The sequence below is a fragment of the Lepus europaeus genome, chromosome 8, assembly GCF_033115175.1.
Source record: "Lepus europaeus isolate LE1 chromosome 8, mLepTim1.pri, whole genome shotgun sequence".
NCBI lineage: Eukaryota > Metazoa > Chordata > Mammalia > Lagomorpha > Leporidae > Lepus > Lepus europaeus.
Window position 1 is genome coordinate 100,713,592 of NC_084834.1, and position 22,400 is coordinate 100,735,991.

The 22,400-nt window shown below is 48.4% G+C and overlaps 1 protein-coding gene across 1 annotated transcript; it reads right to left on the reverse strand.

Annotated features, from left to right (window-relative positions):
- Positions 1 to 14,084: 14,084 nt before the first annotated feature.
- CCNG2 (cyclin G2) lies at positions 14,085 to 22,099 on the reverse strand. Its single transcript, XM_062198624.1, has 8 exons — positions 21,995 to 22,099; positions 21,181 to 21,318; positions 20,509 to 20,646; positions 19,237 to 19,487; positions 18,983 to 19,061; positions 18,802 to 18,900; positions 16,411 to 16,616; positions 14,085 to 15,511 (listed from the first exon to the last, which is right to left on the reverse strand). The coding sequence occupies exons 2-8, from the start codon at positions 21,316 to 21,318 to the stop codon at positions 15,391 to 15,393; spliced, it is 1,032 nt and encodes a 343-aa protein (XP_062054608.1). The 5' UTR covers positions 21,995 to 22,099; the 3' UTR covers positions 14,085 to 15,390.
- Positions 22,100 to 22,400: the final 301 nt, after the last annotated feature.

The following is a 22,400-nucleotide window of genomic DNA, read 5'->3' on the forward strand; positions in this document are numbered from 1 at the left end:
TCTTGTTAGAGATGCCCCCTGCCTTTACCTGGCCAGCTCTCCTCCCAGGCCAGCCAAGTAATGAAAGTCAACAGAGTGCCTTCCCCTAGGAGGTTCACACCTCCCTTAGGATATACCCCATGTGAAGAGATAGGTAGATCTGGGCCTCTTAACTTACAAGGCCTAAAGCCCACCAGATTATTATCAAGCCCCTTCTATCAGGTTCTATTTGCCTCTCAATCAGAAAACTTAATTGTAGCTTAGACAGCACCTTTCTTAGCTCCTCTAATAATGACTCTGTCCTTTGTTCTAGACCCTGTCTAGCGTACTTGGGCCTCATTCCTTTGTAATCATAACCTCTACTCTACCACCAATGGCTCTACTCCCAACCTGTGTGTACTGATGGTCCTCTTCCCCACTTAATGCTGTATAATTGTTCAAACCTGGTTAATGCCACTCTTAGGATCATTGGTTACTATTCTCACTCTGTCTTTTATGACCTTGTCTAAATATGATCAGAGTCGGCAAACTTGGAAGGCTTCCATAGCCTTGGCAACTCATGACGACAGCCTAGGGTGGTTACTGGTGCCATAAACTAGAGTGTCAATTTGTTGGGTCAACAACAGGAGCCACTGTGCACTTGCTCCTCATGTGGGATCTCTGTCCTTAATGTGCTGTACATTTTGATTTGATGCTATAACTAGTACTCAAACAGCATGTTTCACTTTGTGTGTCTATGTGGGTGCAAACTGTTGAAATCTTTATACTAAATTGATCTTCTGTATATAAAGAGAATTGAAAATGAATCTTGATGCAAATGGAAGGGGAGAGGGAGCGGGAGAGGGGAGGGTTGTGGGTGGGAGGGAAGTTATGGGAGGGGAAAGCCACTGTAATCCATAAGCTGTACACTGGAAATTTATATTCATTAAATAAAAGTTTAAAAAAAAAAAAAAAAGAAAAATAACCCTACCAGATTTCCGAGACTTCATAGCAAAGAACCTTCTGCATGAGCAGAGGGGACTGGAATGATTACAAAGCGGCCCTCAGGGCGTCAAGAGATATAGGAGGCTCCCATAGGAGAATTACAATAAAGTCGTTTCAGATGATGCTACTCTTTGAGGTAGCAAGGGAGATGAATGAGTGGCATACCGGGTTCTAGTCCCGGTCGGGGCGCCAGATTCTGTCCCGGTTGCTGCTCTTCCAGTCCAACTCCATGCTGTGGCCCGGGAAGGCAGTGGAGGATGGTCCAAGTGCTTGGGCCCTGCACCCCATGGGAGACCAGGAGAAGCACCTGGCTCCTGCCTTCGGATTGTGTGGTGTGCCGGCCGCAGAGCGCCAGCCGCAGCGGCCACTGGGAGGTGAACCAACAGTAAAGGAAGACCTTTCACTCTTCTCTCACTGTCCACTCTGCCTGTCAAAACACACACACACATACACACACACTCACAACAAAACCAATGGTGTTCCGTCACATGAACTAGAGAAAATGGTTTGGGAACAAGGTGCTGCGTTGTGTTCATCAGAGGATGGGACGATGTTCAGGACCAGTCCCAGCATCTGCTCCATCGCCGTGCTCTGTAAGCACTGACTTTTGATCATCGGTCTGTTTTCCATGTATTCTGCCAGCAGAAAGGGCATGGGTTGGATGTGGGCATGGCCATTCTAGAGCAATGGGAATGGGAAACCCTCAGTATAAAATGAGTTGTTCTCTCCATCACCTTTCACTAAGAAGCTGTTCTGTCCCATATGATAGAAGCTAGCTCTGGGCCAGCAGAGCTGAGGTTCTGACACTGACCTCTGGTGACCCACAAAGGTGCTGTCATTGTCACCATGAGTTCTAGTCTCATGTCCAGCCAAGCTCCCTCTTTGGCATTTCTGCACGTTGATAACTAGTATATTGAGCATAACTGCATGGCCTTGAATATGGTTGGTTATCTGCAGAGGATCTCATTGGCTTCAATAAACCAGAAGTAGTATTGGGTTGTGGGAGTGGATAAACAGTTCTGCTTCCTTCTGTGCCATTTTTCCTGGCTTTCTAACAGCATCAACAAAGGGAAGGAGAGCAGTCCTGAGAGCCTGCTGGGAAAGGCCCTGGGGAGCGCACACTCTTCTCCCTTATTCCTCCTGCCGGCCCATTTCACTTGGTACTCGAGCAGCCCTGACTGGTCCCGGGACTCTTTGTCCTGGAAATTGCAGAGAGGAGCCGTGTCCTTGAAGCCAAACGGGGCTCCTGCCCTAAAGTGCAGGCAACAGCTGTTAGGCAGCTGCCCCATTGTGCCCTAAAGCTGCTTAGTGCAGGAGGCAAGGGGAAAGGGAATGGCCCCTGGAAGCTATGTGACAACTACACACCACGGGGACAACAGCTGGCAGGTACCATCTATCAAGAAGACACTTGTGACATTAGAATGGAGACATGACAGATAAAAGAACAGTATCTTAAGGATTTTTCCCCATAAAATGAGGCACCAAGATCTGTTTCATGTAAGAAATTACAAGAAATAAAGGGAGAAGAACTAAGGCAGCAGGTAACTACAGGCACGCAGGCAGGTAAGACGTGACGGCCTGTCATCCCTGCCTCCTACCCCTGCCCTGATGCCCCACCCTAACGTGGCATAGAACGTTTCCCTCCAGCAACCAAGATGAATGTCTGCTTCTGGAGCCAGGGCCCAAGTTCAGGCACAGCACCGCTTCATACAGTTGGCAGCCTGATTGGCCTTTGATCTCCTTTCCTCCGTGAGACACGTCAGCCTCGCTCCTCTTTCATGTGCAAGACAGGACAAGAGCTAGAGGCAGGCAGGTGTAGCTGCAGGCAGGGCTTTCTCCAAATCCCAGAAAGGCTTCTGCCTGCCCAGGCTGGAGGGGAGCCGCTGCAGTTGCTTGCCCGCTGACACTGATGGGGAAAAAGGCTGCTGCTATTCTGCGGGCTTGGGACGTGTGCTGCCCAGTAGTTGAGGAGCTGAAACCTGCAACCAAAGGGAAGGCAGGCACAGGTTGCTTATAGAGGTCGTTCCTGGACTTAATGCTTCCCCCTGCCCTGTCTTTCCATGATACCTTTCTCTGAACCCTGTAGGGATCTAATGATCCCGTTTGCTTTCTTGAACCCTCCTCACCCATTCCCATCAAAATTCTTGGCTTGAAAGTATGCAAACTGTCACAAATATTACTGATGGGATTATTAGTCCATACCCCCTTTTCAGGAGAGCAGGACAACACTACATAAATTGTGGGGTATACTCATTTTTAATTATTTTTGAAAGGCAAAGTTACAGAGAAGGGGAGAGAGGACTTCCATCCACTGGTTCACTCTCCAAATGACCGCAACAGCCAGAGTTGTGCCAATCCAAAGCCAGGAGCCAGGAGCTTCTTCCCAGTCTCCCATGTGGGTACAGGGACCCTCTTCCACTTGGGCCATCTTCCGCTGCTTTCTCAGGCCATAGCAGAGAGGTGGATCAGAAGTGGAGCAGCTGAGACTCAAACTGGTGCCCATATGGGATGCTAGCACTGCAGGCAGCAGTTTTACCTGCTACAGCACAGCGCTGGCCCCAAAGTATATTTTCTTAAACCCAAGAATTTCACTTCTAGTAATATTTTAAATGATTACACAGGTAAGCAGAAATACATGTACAAGAATGTTTACTGTTGTTTGGTTTAATATACAGACCAAGTTGAAGTGACATATACATCCAGCTGAAGGAAATCGGTTCAATATCACAAGTATACAATAAAATATTCCAAGGGCCACCTATGTGGCATAGTAGGTAAAACTGCCACTCATGGGGCCAGCAGCGAATTCAGGTACCAGTTCAAGTCCCAGCTGCTCCACTTTCAATCTAGCTCCCTGCTAATGCACCTGGGAAAGCAGCAGAATATGGCTCAAGTGCTTGGGCCCCTGCACCCATGTGGGAAACCAAAAGAAGCTCCTAGCTCTTGGCTTCTGCCTGGCCTAGATCCAGCCATTGCAGCCATCTGGGGAGTGAACCAGTGGATGGATGATTCTGCCTCTCCCTCACTCTCTGTATATAACTTCGACTTTCAAATAAATCTCTTTTAAAAATAAAAAATTCCATAGCCATTAAAAATAAGGATGTATGCCCATATCTACTGGTACTGATGTATGCCCATGACACATTGTTAAATAAGGAAAGTAGGTTTCAGGTGAGCATACAGAGCAGAATCCCATTTATATAGAGGAAACATATGTTTATACTTGCGTGATTAAAAGCAAAATGAATAACATCCTGTTGACACTACCGTATATGAGGAATGGAATCATAGGCATTATCCACTTTGTCTATGTCTACATTTCTAATTGAGGTTTTTATGGGTTTTTTTATTTCATTTCTTTTTTGACAGGCAGAGTGGACAGTGAGAGACAGAGAAAGGTCTTCCTTTGCCGTTGGTTCACTCTCCAATGGCCGCCACGGCCGGCGCACTGCGGCCAGCGCACCGAGCTAATCCGAAGGCAGGAGACAGGTGCTTTTCCTGGTCTCCCATGCAGGTGCAGGGCCCAAGCACTTGGGCCATCCTCCACTGCACTCCCTGGCCACAGCAGAGAGCTGGCCTGGAAGAGGGGCAACCGGGACAGAATCCGGTGCCCCGTCCGGGACTACAACCCGGTGTGCCGGCGCCGCAAGGCGGAGGATTAGCCTAGTGAGCCATGGCGCCGGCCGAGGTTTTTATGGTTTAAGATTCTTATTTGACAGGTAGAGTTGGACAGTGAGAAAGGTCTTCCTTCCATTGGTTCACTCCCCAAATGGCCGCAACAGCCAGCGCTGCACTGATCTGAAGCCAGGAGCCAGGTGCCTCCTCCTGGTCTCCCATGTGGGTGCAGGGCCCAAGCACCCAGGCCATCTTCCACTGCCTTCCCGGGCCACAGCAGAGAGCTGGACCAGAAGAGGAGCAACTGGGACCAGAATTCGGCACCCATATGGAATTCTAGCACCACAGGCAGAGGATTAACCTAGTGTGCCATGGCGCTGGCCCCTCTAATTGAGTACTTATGAGAGGCAGAGGGACAGAGAGAAAGACAGGTGGATACAGAAAGAAAACTCCCATCTGCTGATTCACTCCTCATATGCCTGCAATGGCAGGGGCTGGGCCAGACCAAAGTTGGTAAGCCGGGAACCCAATCGGGTCATCCTCAGGGGTGGCAGAAGCACAATTGAGCCACCACCAAATCTGAGGGTATGAGTCAGTAAGAGGCTGGAATTGAGAGCTGGGTATTCCAGTGTGTGTTATGGGAGTCTTTTTTAAGACTTACTTATTTGAAAAGCAGAGGTACAGAAAGGCAGAGGTGGAGAGAAAGGTCTCCTATCCTCTGGAAGAGGTTCATTGGAACCTCTTTGGGGAGCTGATTCACTCCCTAACTGGCTGCAACAACTGGAGCTCAGTCGATCCGGAGCCAGGAGCTGTTTCTGGGTCTCCCACACAGGTGCAGGGTCCCAAGCACTTGGGCCATCTTCCATTGCTTTCCCAGGCCACAGCAGAGAGCTGGATTGGGAGTGAAGCAACCAGGACTCGAACTGGCACCCATATGGGATGCTGGCACTGCAGGCGGAGGCTTCACCCGCAATACCACAGCGCCAGCCCTGTAGGAGTCTTGACCTGTGTCTTGACCACAATGCTAAAAGCCACCCTCGTTCACACTTTCACAAAGACACACTAACACACAAAACGTTGATGTATATTTTGACACTTGTGAGGAAATCTATGCAGTGCCTTCACATTGCCGTCAACTTGTGTCTGCACAGAGCTTCACAGTTTGTTTCCTCCCTCTGCTTGTTCCATCTTCACAGCCCTGTGAGACGGGAGAGGAAGCTGTTCGCCTCAGATGAGGAAGCACATTTGCTAAAGTGCTGCAAACAGATCTTATTCCGTCACCACTGACAATCGGAGGGAGCACAGCTCCATGCCGATCTGTGCAGAGGTGACTGGACCTTTGAAAGGGCAAAGTGAAGGGGAAGTGAGCAAGGATGCAAGTGAGAAACTGCAAAGGGTTGGTCAGTGTGCAAACATGATCAGGCCAGCTGAGTCCAGCTGATCTGTTAGCCAGCAATTCTCAGAAGTTGATTTTTTAGATTTTTTATTGGTTCATTTTTACATATTTGTGAGGCAGACAGATGGAGAGACCAATTTTCTGATTCATTCCCCAAATGCCCACTATAAGTGAGGCAGAGCCAAACTGAAGCCAGGAGCCAGGAGCCCCATCCAGATCTTCCACCCAGCTACTTGAGCCATCACAGGCTGCCTGCCATGGTGCTCATCAGCAGGAAGCTAAAGTTGGATGTGGAGCCAGGACCCGAACCCAGGCACTTGGATATGGGACGCAGCTATCCCAAGTGGCATCTACTGCAGTGCCGAACTCCAGAAGTTAAGACTTAGCTTCCCCTGGAGGCTGGGGGAAAGACAGAGGCCCTGACCTTCCTAGTGCTTACATTTTAAGGTCTTGAGAAAATGACTCCTGAGGGACAGCTGTTCCATATGCACTCAAAGGAACAAGAGGCACAACTGAGTCCTTTTTAGTGAACACTCCGGGAAAGGGAGGTCAGGGCTCTGTGGTCGGGTGTTGCCTGGAACAGCGAATTCTCATGGCCCTGTGTCTCCAGGTGGGAACTCCAAGGAGACACAGGACCGACCCAGAGCAGTAACCTAGGGCTTCCAGGAGGCATGCTAGAGTTTGGTCAGGTCTCTTCATGCAGAGGTTGGGGAGCCTTTTGCTGTTCTCAGTGTTCCTATTTTCAGATGAAAAACAAAATCTTGGAGGATGCAAGGTGGCTGAATAGGGTATAGCTGATGTGGGATAAGCAGGTTGACAGTTCAAGTTCACGAGCTGGATGACACGCCTCCCCCACTCTATTACCATATCCACCTACCTGTCAATCAGATGACCCCTTCCCCAGGAAGTATTTCTCCTTACCCAGGACTTGGGGGCAGTACTATGGAAACACTTCCGCTTTTCTAAGCTCATAAAAAGCTGGGTAGGACAGAAGCACTTTCTCTCCATGGACCCAGAGTCAGCAAGGGTATGAAAAGTACCTTCCATGGCCCACTCTGCCTGAATAAAACCCTCGTGTACTGATGCATTCTTCCCACTCTGTAAATAAAGTGTATTACACTGCATTCATGTTTGTGCCTGTGCTTAGAGTTCCCCCCTAAATAAAAGGCAGGAGTCTAGAATATAAATTTAGGTCCAACCTAGCCCACAACATAGCCACACTAACTTAAGCTGCTGTAGAATATGGAAAGGACAAAGGTAGGACTATGTTTCCAGGGGTCGGACTAATGGACATTTTTGGCACGAAACAGAAAAAAAAAATTCTCTATGGGAGGAGAGGAGAGAAGACAGATACTGCTGCTGTCAGCCGCCCAGCACATCCAGCTGCTGGCTGCGTGCTGCCAACCTACCAGGTCAAGGTCGGAGGAGATCACCATGCACCACGCAGCTCAGTTTCGGCTGAGAGGGAATTCCACAGTCACCCACTGACCCTCACTTCAGCCTGGAGAGCTGACTGCGAGCTCGGAGCAGGGAAGGTACATTGCTTTCCTTTCCCCACTGCTCAGCCCTCACAAAGCCCTTACTTGGCAGTGAAAAGCCACCCTTTTGCTACTGGCTTCCTCTCAGTGTCTGTTTCATGTGGCTCCCCGGAATCTACACTCAGGGCCTACAGGTGCTTGCCCAATCCCTGCCTCAAATCCGTTTCTCCATCCCACTGAAGGGTAAACCTTATTGGAGATATTTGCATCTTAAGCAGACCTAAAGTGCGTATCTAATGGAAAGGCATCTTAAATGTGAGAAAGACAGCATGAGCCAGAGGGAAATAGGAATACAAGAGGCCCCGGGGGAGAGGCTGGGCCTCCCTCAACTGACTAAAGTCACCCCCATGACCTCTTTGTCCCATTTAGAAGACCAGAGACAGATGCAGAAGCAAGGTGAACACTAACAGGGCAGCGTGGACAGCTATTGTGTTTACATCACTTGGCAATTGATCCCGACTCTCCAATTAGATGGTGAGCTTCTCAAGAGTGAGAACTCAACTATTCAACTTGACTTCCCGTTCCATTCTCGGGGCCCAGGACAAGACTTTCTACATCATGGTAGTGCATGATGAGTTGACCAAGCGAGTCCTATCTTAACAGGAAGTAGCTGGGGGCGGGGAGCAGAATGTGAGGTAATAATTATAATGACAGCCAGTATCTACTGAATGTGTTAGGCCAAACTCTTTACTGTGTGCCATCTCATTTAACACATGGTGACTCCACGAGGCTGCGCTGTGGACGGTGTGCACCGTGGTTATGAAGGGGCGCTCTTCTGATCTGCACTGGCAGAGGCAGTGGAAGGATGCAAGGTTGGACACAGAACTGAGCTGCAATGCAGGCCCCCAACAGCACGAGGGCCAAAACGATCCATGTGAAATGACTCGTGTTGGACCAGATCCTTCCATCTGAAGCAGGCATTAGATGCGAGCCCTCAGGGGCAGAGTGTGACACTCGGCGAGCCCATCCCTAAGCAGAAGGCTGCTTACCAAAAGCACTCCCCACAACCGGGCATCTGTGTGTCCCTCACAGGCAACTGCAGTTATCGGAGCCTCCACGCAGATGGAGACGCTGAGCACAAATGGTTGAGTGAAGATTCTGCCAGGTCACTGAGAGGCCAAAGCCAGACGCAAACCCTGACAGTCCCGCACAGTGTGTCTGCTCTTCAAGTCTGTCTTCGTAACAACCAAGGTGCTCATCACATGGCTGAGGACTGTGGCCCCTGACTTCATAAAGGGGGGCTCTGTCCTTGCACATGGGAAAGTCCACGTTTACTAACTACGAATCGCTGCGACAGAAGTGGGAAAGATAGTCGGGTGTGATGCCCACGGAGAAATGCTGACACGTGCTTTGGGCCAGCATCACACTTGGCACATCAAGGGATAGAAAGGAAGCAGAATGCACGGTCTGTTGTGAGAAGCTGAGCTTCTAGGCAAGGGGTAAACCACACGCACACACACGGAATAATTATCGGAGACATTCTACCAAATGAATGAGAACATGAGATGCTAGGTTGAATAACTGCAAAAGAGGCAAAAGGGAAGCAAGTCAGTAACAAGAGTTCTCCATTGCTACAAAGTTCCACCCGTAACAGCAAATGCCTGTGGGCCTTGGGACCCAGAATAATGACCAACTGTAACCTAAGTGTAAAAAGAACTAGACATAGAGCAGTGGAGAAAGAGCCACAGGCCTGGTGCAAAGAAGTCTCCAGGGCAAATTCAAATCTCCAGCTTTGGACGAGTCCTTTCTTGGCCACTAGACTACCTTGGATGTTCACATTATTTCTTTTTTTTTTTTCAGGCAGAGTTAGACAGTGAGAGAGACAGAGAAAGATCTTTTTCCGTTGATTCACCCCCCAAATCCCCAAATGGCCACTACGGCTGGCGCACTGTGCCGATCTGAAGCCAGGAGCCCGGTGCTTCCTCCTGGTCTCCCATACAGGTGCAGGGCCCAAGCACTTGGGCCATCTTCCACTGCCTTCCCGGGCCACAGAGAGCTGGACTAGAAGAGGAGCAACTGGGACAGAACCAGTGCCCCAACCGGGACTCAAACCCTCGGTCCCAGCGCCACAGGCGGAGGATTAGCCTAGTGAGCCGCGGCGCCGGCCCACATTATTTTAATCTGGCTCCTGAGTGAAGCTACTTTATAATCAAAACAGAAGAGCACGATTTATTTTACTGGTATCATGGGTAAGATTTTCTTTATAAGAACTTCTGTTATTTCTTTCATTCAACAGCTATTTGTTGAGCACCATCAATATTTCACTGTTTGGGTAGTCATGCAGTGTTCTACTTAACAAGCACTGTTGAGCAGACAAACGTGGTTTGAATTACAGCATGTCACTCACTGGACCCGTGTTAAGGTACTTCTCCAATGCTCAGTGTCTTCCTTCGTTCAGTGGGACTAACAGCAGTGCTGGTCTAACAGCTTGAGGTAAGGATTAAATCATGTAAAATGCCTGGCCATACTCATATTGTTGTTAAGTGACCAGTAAAATTACTTGTTACCAGTAATAGCAGCGGCAGGCCGGGTGTGGTCCAAATGTTGTGCTTGGTATTGGGCATTTAACAAAGGAGACATACAAACCCTGCCTTCTCAGAGCAGGTAGGTGAGGTAAGCAGACAAGAGGGGAGATAAACAAAACATCAACCGATAGGGTAAAGAAAAATATAGGAATGTATTGCACTGGGGAAAAGTCAAGGAATTCTGGGAAGATTTTGGAGGGCAGGGACATCCTCACAACCTTTAGAATTTCTCCTGTTTGCTGGGAATTGTTGGGTTTTGCCACTAGACCACAAGTTTCTGTTTGCTGGGAATTTTGGGTTTTGCCACTAGACCACAAGTTTCATTGAAGGCAGGGATATTGTGTGCCGTTTGGTATCATTTAGCAAGTTCTTAAGAGTGCTGCCTGGGGCCAGCGCTGTGGCGTAGCAGGTAAAGCTGCTGCCTGCAGTGCTGGCATCCCATATGGGCGCTGGTTCAAGTCCCAGCTGTTCCACTTCTGATCCAGCTCTCTGCTATGGCCTGGGAAAGCAGTAGAGGATGGCCCAAGTGCTTGGGCCCCTGCACCTCCGTGAGAAGACCCAGAGGAAGCTCCTGGCTTCAGATAGACACAGCACTGGCCGTTGTGGCCAATTGGGGAGTGAAACAGCAGATGGAAGACCTCTCTCTCCTCCTGGAACCGGCACCTTTATGGGATGCTGACACTTCAGGCCAGGGCATTAACCCGCTGCACCACAGCGCAGGCCCCTCTCTTTCTAACTCTCAAGAGGCATTCACATTTAAAGATCTGCTGGGAGAGTGAATGAATGGATGAGTGAATGGAGGCACTCCTAAGGTGATCCTGGAGGGTAACAGGGTGCACCAGTCCTGGGTAACAGTGTGGCAAAGACACTGCTGTGAGCAAAGCACTGGTGAGCGGGAGAAGTGTAAGGGGCTGGAAAGCATGTGTGAGTGGACGCCAGGAGACAGGGCTTGAGGAGGAAGCCAGGACCCCAGCAGGTCCTCTAAGCCACGTAAGGAGTTTGAACTTGATGCTTGGGAGCATTGAAGAACCATCAGGGACTTTAACCGAAGGAAGTCTATAATCGGTGTGTGTGTGTTTTAAACTTCATTCTTTAGTCTATGCACATGCTAACAACTCAAATCCATTTTAGGGGAAAAAACCTCATAATTTTTTTAAGTCACCTGTAACTTGACCATGCAGACAGCCATCTCTTGACCCTACGTAACAAGCAGTCCGTCTCGATTAACTATTGCTCAGTAATAGACCACCCCAAAATCTGATGGCTTCCAACACTGACTTCTGATTTCTCATGAGACTGTGGGTTGGTTGGGATCACCCAGGTGGTCCCTCTGCTCTCTGGGGCATGGCTAAGGGTACAGCCACATTCAGCTGGGCTTCTCAGGCTGGGGCTAAAACTCCCTCATCCCCCCCCCCCCCCCCCAGCCTCTCTCCCATGGCCTTTCATGCAGTAACCTAGCCTGAGCGTCTCTGCAACATGGAGGTGGAGAAGGATAAAAGGAAGCTGCCAGGCCTCTGCAGCCTGGACGTGGCCACACACTGAGTGATTTCCACCACCCTTCTGCAGGCAAGGCTGATCACAGGCCGGCTGAACTTCAAAGGAAGACGACCCCACTTGGTAATAGAAGACTCGTTCACTGGCTGCTCTACTGAAAAACCACCTATCACATGATCTTACCTGCTAAACACAAAACTGATTAGTTGTTAACCACTTCTGGTACTCTAAGTAATTGGGAAAACTGACTTTAAAAGTGACAGATGCAGTCACTTTGTCCACTTAGCTTATCTACGTAGTCCACTTAGATTCTTGACAAATGGCATGGAAAATGGGGGAGGTGGGAGATACGGGGACACCATATTGGAACCTAGTGCTAAGATGCAAGGAATTGAAGGAAAAAGGCAGATACTAGACAAAAACAATGGCTAGAATTGTCATGAGAAGTCTTCTGCAACCAACGCTTCTATAGTTACCGGGACAACTGAGTGAGTGTGACAGGTAATTAAAACGTGTCCAACCTCGCTCCCCAGGGGGAGGGAGAAGTGGGTCATCCTCCAGCACGCACAGGGCAGAGGCAGCCAAGTGCACACAGCACATACCAGGAAATGACAGGAAATGATGCTGCCTAGTCAAAGGGAGCCAAGCCTGAGGCCAGAAATGGAGGCTTTCTCCTTACCCTCTGCTCTGAAGCAGAGAGGAGCTTGATTCTGTTTACTCACCAGCCATGGGAAATACTGAACGACTCCTGGACCTGTGAGTTCCAGAACAATGCCTTAAGAGGAGGGATAATGATTGCATTTCCAGCCCTCTTCCTAATCCCCACCACAGCATTGCCTTGGTCCTGTCTTCCATCACCTTTCTTGCATTTCTGCAGAGTTCCTGACAAGCCTCCATGCTGTCCTCTCTAGCTGCTCCACTTCATCTTCCACACAGATGCCAGGGCCACCTTGCTTAACATATTTCAGCTCCAGGAAATGGCAAGAAAAAAGGCCAGAAACAGGTACAGCATTCAGATCGGGAAGGGACTTGCGAGCCAGGACCTGGGTTTCCCCTTGAATGAGAAGGCCCAATTGAATCCCTTTTCAAAGGAGACGTGGTCAACCTGCCATGTATTAAAGATCTGCAGGCGCCGGCGCCGCGGCTCACTAGGCTAATCCTCCGCCTTGCAGCGCCGGCACACCGGGTTCTAGTCCCGGTCAGGGCACCGATCCTGTCCCGGTTGCCCCTCTTCCAGGCCAGCTCTCTGCTGTGGCCAGGGAGTGCAGTGGAGGATGGCCCAAGTCCTTGGGCCCTGCACCCCATGGGAGACCAGGAGAAGCACCTGGCTCCTGCCATCGGATCAGCGCGGTGCGCCGGCAGCAGTGCGCCTACTGCGGCGGCCATTGGAGGGTGAACCAACGGCAAAAGGAAGACCTTTCTGTCTCTCACTGTCCACTCTGCCTGTCAAAAAAAAAAAAAAAAAAAATTAAAAAAAATAAAGATCTGCAGGCAGCAAGGCAGAGTATGCCCGGAGGCCTGGGGATCATGATTATTACAATAACCCTGCTCACAGAGCGCAGGTCTGAATCAAGCCAGCAGCAGAAAAAGAGGTGCAAAGGAGAGAAATAATCTCATGAGAGAGGCTGGTAACCACCAGTAAACGGGTAGAAGAGAAAGGGATCAATAAGGTTCCAACTTGAGCAGAGGGAATTGTCATTCTCGAAGATGCACAAGGAGAGTGGGTTTAGGAGTACTCTCCACCTCCTCCAGGGGAATAAACAGGTGGAGGGCGTGGTAAAGAGGTCTGATTGAGAATGCCGAATCCTAGAAGGGGGAGTAGAGGCAGCCATGGTTGTCACCCAGAAGGACATCCGGTGAGAAAATGAACACCATCCAGAAGGAACGAAAGCCGGCTTCAGATCTGGAAGTCACAAATAACCTCACGTCTCAAACTCCCAATCTGAGGCAGAGTACCTTGTCCTCGACTTACTACAAGGATTTAGAAAGAGCAGCATCTTCAAGCAGACGCTTCCTGGGCAGGTAGGAGACTGCCCGTATCAGGAGGCAAAGGGACTTCTAACCAACCAGAGACAATAAAGGTCTACAAAATAAAACTACATGAGCAATCTATGCAAAAAGTAACAAGCCCACCACTAGCAAAACCACCTGAGACACAAAAAAGCCAGAGGGCTTTGTCACAACACCGTGCTTATGCCCCAGGCAGCTTTCTGACGAGAACTTGGTTTGTCTCCACAAGGAGATGGTACTGATCTGCCAGCCAGGGCATTCTGGCCTACTTGAGCCCTGTCGCCTCTCACTGTAAGTGAACGGGCGTTCAGGTTCACGCACGAGCCTCAGAGCTTGCTGACTACAGTGCAGTCCCCAGAGGCCAGCTTTCAGGAGAGACTTGAGGCATCCTCAGGGCTGAAGACCACATGGTGGTGGGGAACTGTTCCCTAGACTGCAGCCCATGGCCAGACAGGAGTCTGACCCTGGAAACACCCCAGCCTCACTTCAACCCTTCTCTCAGAAACACAAGCATTGCTTTTACCAAAAGACTAAAAGATGTGATTACATACAAGGAAGAGAAATCATTTTATTTTGAATTACAATCTATTATCACTTCAGAAAGATCCATTTCAGAAAACATCCAAAGGATGTTGACTTACCATTAAAAAAGCAAGTCATCAATGTATGATTTATAATACAGAATACACAATAAATTATATTTACATGCAATGACTACACTATCGCGCACACACAAGGTATAAAAATACAGTATTTTATGTACACTTTTAAAGATTTACATTTTCATGTACACTTTATAAAGTTAAAAATCCTCTGCACAAAATCTCTGTACAGAGTTGATAAATCCTCATTCTATGGCTGTATCACCACACAGATCTGCTCAAACTAGAATACTACCGACAGTTCGCGTTTTTACTTCATGTTCATTCTTGGCACCCACACACTAACACATTTTCAAAATGTGAATTTCAAAGGAAATAAAACATAACCATGCAGATATCTTTTTCATATAAGAAAATGAGAAAATGTGTTATAGATCAACATTTATCAATTCCATAGTTACCTAGTTCTGGCCCAACTTCCTGTATTGCTTTCATACAGGTACATGCAAAACTAGCAGTTTATGGATTTTTATTTAAAATAACATTAAAGTAATACTACAGTCTGACAATACTTATGCATTAAGAATGCAAAGATCTAATAGCCCTAGCCTGTTGATTTTTTTCTGCTTTAGCAGAAACCTCAAGTAAACGTTACATACTAAAATTCACAGACATGTCAATATTGTAATTCCTAACTTTTAAGATCTGCATCAGATAGTACACTGATCATGTAAAAAGCAAAACGACAAAACAGCTGTTGGACATGTAAGAGTACTGTGTATTCCATTGTGAGAATGGGGGAAGGGAGCGTCTATGGGTCCCCTAGAGCTGGACCCACTGTCCCTGCTCAGGAAGCACGTGCACACTTCCAGTCTGTGTCAACAGATACCTGAAGGCTTTATAAAAAGGTGAGGATAAGTTATACTATTTGTCTTTAAAAATCTTGAAGTAACAACGGTATCAGCACCTCCCTTCCTCCCCTAAGTAGCTAAAGATCAACAAGAAAAATAAAGTGCCAATGTCCAAAGTATTGTTAACTGTTTAAGAGGCACTAACCCATTTGATGGCTTAGGATTAAATATGAAAATAGGTCACATCTGATCTGAATAATAAATAGAAGTCAGGTACTCCAGTCCACGTAACTCCTGTCCAGGGGGCTGGTGCTGGACCGAGCACTACCTACCCCCCTGTATAGCGCTGAAGCCTGTGAAACACCCTTTAAACTCTGACCCAGAGCGAAGAGATTTCTAGGACGGGAAGCACAGCGTCTGTGCCACTGTGAGGTTGAAAAAGAAGGTGCACTCTTGATCGCTGGGAGAACTGCTGAAGCTCTCTTCTCCGCTACTCATGTCTTCACCAGAGTCCTCACTGAGCGGGGAGAGAGACCAAGAGGACACCGTGACTTACAGCATACGAATGCTTCACAGAGAAACAAACCTGAACCTGCCATGGTCTACGGGAAGACCTCTCTCTAGTCCCTGAAGTTCTGTAAGCAGAATTTAAGCTGTAGAGACAATTTAACTTACAGGGACTTCCTGGTCTACTGTAATCTGACTAGGAAATAGATTCTAAGAGGTTTAAACAAATGACTATTTGCCAAACTATTATTCGTGTGTCAATTAGTAACTATAGCCACAACTAACAATAATATAAGTATTTTAAACCCAATAAATGCAAACCAAAGATGACGCATTTATTGCGTGGTCTATTTATAGAGATGTAGTTCTGGCATCAATAATTGCATTACTGTTACTCTCAAATATCAAACCAAGAAACTAACAAGTAAAACAATAGAACTTCCAGGCCTCTGTCTCTATAGCATAAAAATATAAAATAATTCACTTTGCAAACAAATAACTCAGCTTGGACTAAAACAATCACCTCTGACAGGACCCTGAGAGTATCCACAGAAGACTGCCCCATTAGTGGGAGGGTTTTCTGTCTTCCAGCCATGCCCCTCGGTCTCTTCCTCAAGCATGGTAGTAGAAACACTAATACCATGAAAAAACCCGGAACCCTTCAGTTTCGTTTCACTTTATAAACTAAACTACATTTCAAAGGGGAAAGGAAATGAGGGAGATTAAACAGACTAAAGAAGAGAGGTCCTGTTTTACTTATCGACTTTCTGCTTAACTCTTGTCACCTGCAGACACAGCGCTGACAGTCGGGGCCTTCTCTGCCAAACTTTGTATCGCTCTCAGGCTATATCCTGAGCACCACGTCAGTAATGGCCTGCAGGAGTCAGGTTAGCTGAGGAAGCTGCTCACCTCTCGCTCTCGTCGAAACAGCCGCCCTCCGGGATGGTGGGTAGCTCGGGCACACTGTAGTAGCTGTTGTGCAGGTTCTGGGCTGTGCGCCTGGAGACGATCCAAACCAACTTCTTGAGATCGGGTTTGCAGCATTCAGGAGAGGAATACTCAGCGAGGCATTTAGAGACTAACTCCCTCCAGTAAAAGAACTCAGTGTCATTTATCTGGAAAAAAATTATTTTAATGAAGAGGTTACAGCAGTTCTCAAACCCTGGTGCACCTTAAGCACTGCGGGACAATCTATTAAAAAAAAATCTTTGCCTGGCTCTCATTTCTAGATATTCTGATTTCATTGGTAAGGAGTGCAGTCTGGGAATCAAGATTTCTAAGTTCCCCAGGTGATTATAATATGCACCACCTGCTTTGAGGAAGCGCACTATAAGTAGAAATTACATGGGATTCAGGAGGCAGAGCGCTCTGCCTATTCTAAGAAAACCCAATAGACCCATAAACATGAGGTCTATTAATAAATCCACCACCAACTCAACTCTTTAGTAGTCCCAATTCAAAGGAATTTCACATTCCTTTAGTTGCAGAACCATTCAGCTACAAAAAGCTAAGTTGCTTTCAGTAACAAAGCCTCATCTGGATTGCTAATAATATAATTTGTTACCACACCAGATACAAACTGAAGGAGATGTTAGCAACAGGAAGAGAAGAGGAATTTCCCAAAGGGACACAGTTCTCCAGCACTGAGAGAGCCCCTCTTCACCTCACAGAATCAATCTGCACTGAAGGCACTTCTGGATAGCTCTCAATGAAAAATTCAGGTGAAAACCCAAATAAATCATGATTCAAACAAAAGCTGGAAGCCATCTATGTTACAAAGAAAATGCATCATGTCCCATGTACTTTCACCCCAAAGAGGAGGTTTCCACACACCCTTCTAATCAAACTCTATGTAATCCCTTGGTAATCCGGCTTTTCCCACTCTCGCCTCGCCATACACAAGCAGGTATTCCATGACCCCCTTCCAATGTTCATGACAAGGACCTCTTATCAAATCCACCTCCTTTCTAAACCTGTTGCTGTCAGTGCTTTCTTGTCTGCATGTACCTCTCTTCACTGGGCTCCGAACAGGACAAGTGCCAGTGTCGCCCGCCCACAAAGGACTCTACAGGTTTTCTGTTTCAACTACCTACATCTCCAACCAGGACTCATCCTCCAATCTGTGATCCCAGACTGCCAAATGCCCATTACAACATCCACCTGCCTGGGTATGCAAGCACATAAAATCGTACTTCTTCCATCTTGACTTTTCCCAAACTTCCTGCCAGTGATGACTATACTCTCTCCCGCTGGGTACAAATCTTGGTCATTTGTGATTCCTCCCCTCATCTCCACACCTGGCAACGGATATTGCTGTCAAGCTGGAGACCCTAGTTCCTGCCACTATCACTTAGGCCATCTATACGCCCAACCTAAAGCGACTGCCCAAACCCCTCCAGTCCACAATGTCTTGGCCACAAACATTTGCTGTACACATCTTTTGAATCAGCAAAGCTACAGGCCATCGTGTCTGTACTGGTCTGGGATAACAAAAGCCTACATCTGCCCTACATCTTAGATAGCAAAATCCCAAAGCAGGAGAATTCACTATTATCTGCCATGGAGACAGAAAACAGATGAGAACCAACCACTGCATGTTCGTTTCTCTGTTCCCCCAACTAGGCTAGCTTGAGGACTGTGCTTTCCTTGTACCCTTCTTTGTGACTGCAAAAACGGACTGGCTTGGCCTACTGATGCTGCGGCTGACGTTGCTTTGGTAATCCTACCAGTGGATGAAGACTCCCTCCACAGATGACGGGATGCTACCTTTTCCATTAGTGTGTTGCTAAGTCTCCTTCCTAGAACAATTTTAGAACACTGTGCTTATGGCAACATACGCGGCTGTATTATCTGCTATGGAACACCAGCAGACAGAGAAGCTATGCTAAGCAACCAGGTTTTCCAGTTTAATACTATCTAGATTAAAGCTGTATTTTGAAAAGCTTCGGCCCTTGAGATACAAGAAAAATGAATATAACAGTTCAGGGTCCTCTTCAAGCTAGCCTAGTTGGGGGAAACAGAGAAACGAACATGCAGTGGTTTGTTCTCATCTGTTTTCTGTCTCCATGGCAGATAACAGTGAATTCTCCTGCTTTGGGATTTTGCTATCTAAGATGTAGGGCAGATGTAGGCTTTTGTTATCCCAGACCAGTACAGAAAAACTTCGACCCTTGAGATACAAGAAAAATGAATATAACAGTTCAGAGTCCCGTAAGATACTTCTTAACATTTAAGTTGCTACAGGAAAGAAAAAATTGGGAAGGAAATTTGCTTTAAGACATACAGACTGCAGATATTTACCTTGGAATGTTTTTTAACAAGCAGGAGAATTTCCAGTAAGTCAACAGATTTCAAAGTTTCTACTTCCAAATTGAGAAGGCACAAAGCTAATACTGATGGCTACAAGAAAAAAAAGGAAAAGTAACTATTTTTCCCAAGTTCAGGACAGAAACGGTGAGAGGTGAACAAGAAGTCAACCTACTTTAGCTTTTGAAAAGACAAGTCGGCAGCTGCAAGCTTTCAGCTGGGCTTCGAGCTTATCGAGGTTCAGGCTTTCTTTCCTACACGACACAAAGAAACGACACCAAGTTATGAAACATCCAAAGGCTTAAATGAGTTTTAGGACTTGCCACTAAAAATCCCATTTCTAACAACGTAAGATTTCATTGGCATGCTAATTCTTTATGTTAGCTAGAGCAATGCTTAAAGCACAAAACTATTTCTAATCTCACTGACCTCTCTGAAGTGTGACAAAGTAGAATGGTATGGTATAAGTGCAAAAAGTTTAAGGCAGTAGTAGCTTCCAATTCATAGTGCAATTTCTCTGAAATGATCTTTTCCATCCGCTTTATGTCAGAAGCAGTGCATTTACACTGACTAATCCGGATTACATCATGAGTGGATGGAACGTTGCATTCTTCTTCAACGATTCTAGCAGCCAGCAAAAAACAACACACTCCAATGCAAGACAAATGTTTAGGTTTCACCTGAAAAACAAAACAAAAAAAAGGCTTTAAGAACTGTCACTTTGATTTAGCAAAGTAGACCCTTCAAAGTACGTTGTAACAATGCCTCTACAACTAAGAACAGTCAGGCCGCTTCCCTACGCCTTTCCTCCTTCAGCCACATTGTACTCATTTTTGCACTTGTAGACCTCTTAATCCTTTATTTTAAAAAAGCATTTTAATCATTAAAACTATGGAACTTAAATTTAAATCTAGGTAATAAAAACGCAGGCTCAGAAGCTGGATTTCTAGCAGTAAGCTACCTTTTGCATTTGAGACTTCTGAAATTTAGCATAGCATGATCTCTCCCCAAATATGTTAAGCCTCTCAACATCAAAACAAATGGTACTTCTGAGAAAGTAAAAATTTTTTATGCAAAAATATCTACCGATCATTCTGTACTTCAATGTAATTTTACCCAAGAGAAAACCCACATCAGCTGTGCAGAGTGGGGCACATGTAAACGCTGCCAGAGACAGATGGCCGCCCTCTTCTCTCCAGTGCCCTGAAGACTGACCCAGCAGCTGACAGCAACCCTACTGGCAGAAAAATCGCATCTTCCTAACAGTTGCTACTGATGGTTCATAAGACTGTGACTCCCTGCTTAGAAAAGGCTGCAGGAAAGGCAGCGGGTCACCTCTAATACACAGCTACACTGCCTTGGTTTCGGTATTAAAAACATCTAGGCTCCCACAGAAACGTGACTGCCAGATGGAACCAGGAACACTTTATTTTGAGGACATGTATAGCAAGTAGCTAAAAGTCTCTTTGTCACATCTTCAAAAAAAGTATTTAAGAGGTACAGCAGAAACTTAAGACACAACAATACACTTCATTTTGTAGTCTCTCAGTCTGGCACTACTGGTCACAATGCTAACTATTACCAGTGGCTGTGTACACTGGGCATTACCACATCCATTTGGTATTTACTGAACCCTCACGCACTAGGCGTTCTAGGCGCTAGGCATACAAAAATGATGTATTTATTCCAATAATTCGATACCTTCATAAGAGCCAAGAATCTGTCCAAAATATTGACAGCCAGCACAAAGGTTTCAGTGCAAGATCCAAAAAAGTTAGTCAAACTCCTTAAGTCTTCTACTTTGGCATTTCTCAATCTTGGACACAAAGTGTTATCATTCTGCAACAAAAACCGAGAGCCCAAGTTTATGAAGGAAGCACACAGGACACAGATTCAAAGAGCAAGGTAATTTTCTTTCCTTAACTCTCTGGAGTGGGGGAAGGGTGCCATCCCTGCACCAAAGCTACACACTCGAGCAGAAGCAGGTAAATCGCTGCTTCCAAACACACAGCACAAAACTCCACCGATTCAACGGGAAGTGCGCTGTCGCCACATTCCAGACGGCTATGGCAAATACAGTACAACTGTTTAGAATGGAGACAAGGATTCTTTATTTGTTTCCCTAGAATCACTTAAGATCCTACTAAAGTATCCGCACAAAAGAAGTGCTCAGCCTCCGGGGCCTCCCCGCTGCAAGCTGGGGCGCACGTTCGAAGGGCCCCTTGTCTGCACTTGGTACCATCCATCTCGCTAGGAAACACAACCACGTTTCCTTATCTGGTACTCCAAGAGCACCAAGCTGGGTCTCAGGAGCTGCAAGCTGCAGTCTGCCTTCAACTGGGGGGAGCAGCCGATCCCCGCCTGCACACCTACCTCCGGCGTGGCCTCGATCAAGCTCAGCCCTTTCTCTCGAGGCTGGAATCTCTGTTCTTGATCCAGGTACAGGTTCAACAAGCCAAGGAGCTGAACTCCTTTCCGACCTGCCAAGTACTCCACCCCCAGATCCTTCATCTGCGGGCAGAGAGAACCACAGAGAGAGTATAAGCTGGGGGAGAGCGGGTGCCGACGCCTCCGGCGAGGGGCGCCCCAGCACACGGGGCGACGAGCCGCAGAGGGGACCAGCCGCGTCTGCAGAACCCCGGGGCGAGGCTCTCCCACGGCCGGGGAGGTGTGGTCACGTCCGCCAGCCAGCTCTGGGTCAGACCGGCCAGCTCCGGCCTCTGCACAGGTCTGAACCAGCAACCCGGCGGCTGGCGGTGTCCCCAGGCTCCGCCCCAGCGGAGGCCGCGCAGGGAGGGGCTTCCCGACCCGGGGTCTGCACCGGGGACCGCGACCACGGCGGGTCTGTGGGTGGGGCGCAGCACAATAGGGAGGGGGGGAGGTCTCGGCACTGAACAAAGAAGCGGAGGGAGGGGACTCGGCCTTGCCCCGCCCCGGCGTCCGGCCGCTGAGCGCTCGGCACCCGGCAGGGACCCGCACCGGGTCTGTGCGGGGCGCTGGGGCTGTCAGTCCGTCAAGCACCACAGCGAGGGGACCTCGGAGCGGAGGGCACGGCCCACGTCGCCGCCCCACAGGCTCACCCCGGCGGGCATGGCGGCAAGGCTGCCAGGCCGCTCTCGGGGTGCGGGGCCTGCACCCGCCCTCCCCCACCGCGAACAAAGAAACGCAGCTGCGCCCGCCCGCTCACCGCGCCGGAGGGGCGCCCGCACCGGCCCGCAGCCGTCCGAGGGCCCTGGGCGCGGCGGGGGCGTCCGGTCCTGTCTTGGGGGGTCGGGGACCCTCCGCCTCAGCGATGCCCTGAGGCCCGCATCCGACCCCTTCCGCCAGCCGCGGCCGCCTCGGCCTCACAGCCCCGGCTCCATCCCGCTGCCTGCGCGCCCGGCCTCCGCGGGGGCGCCGCACCGGCCCTCCTGCCCCGCGCCTGCACGGGCACCGCCGCCGCCGCCGCCGCCGCCGCCTCGGCCGGGCCCAGCGAACCCTTGTTTTTGTTTTGAGTTTTTCGACGCCCCCAAGGGGGCGGGGCACGTGACTCCCCGCGGAGGGATCCTCAACTCCCTCAACCGACTTCGAAAAAAAGAGTCCCGCCCCTAGGG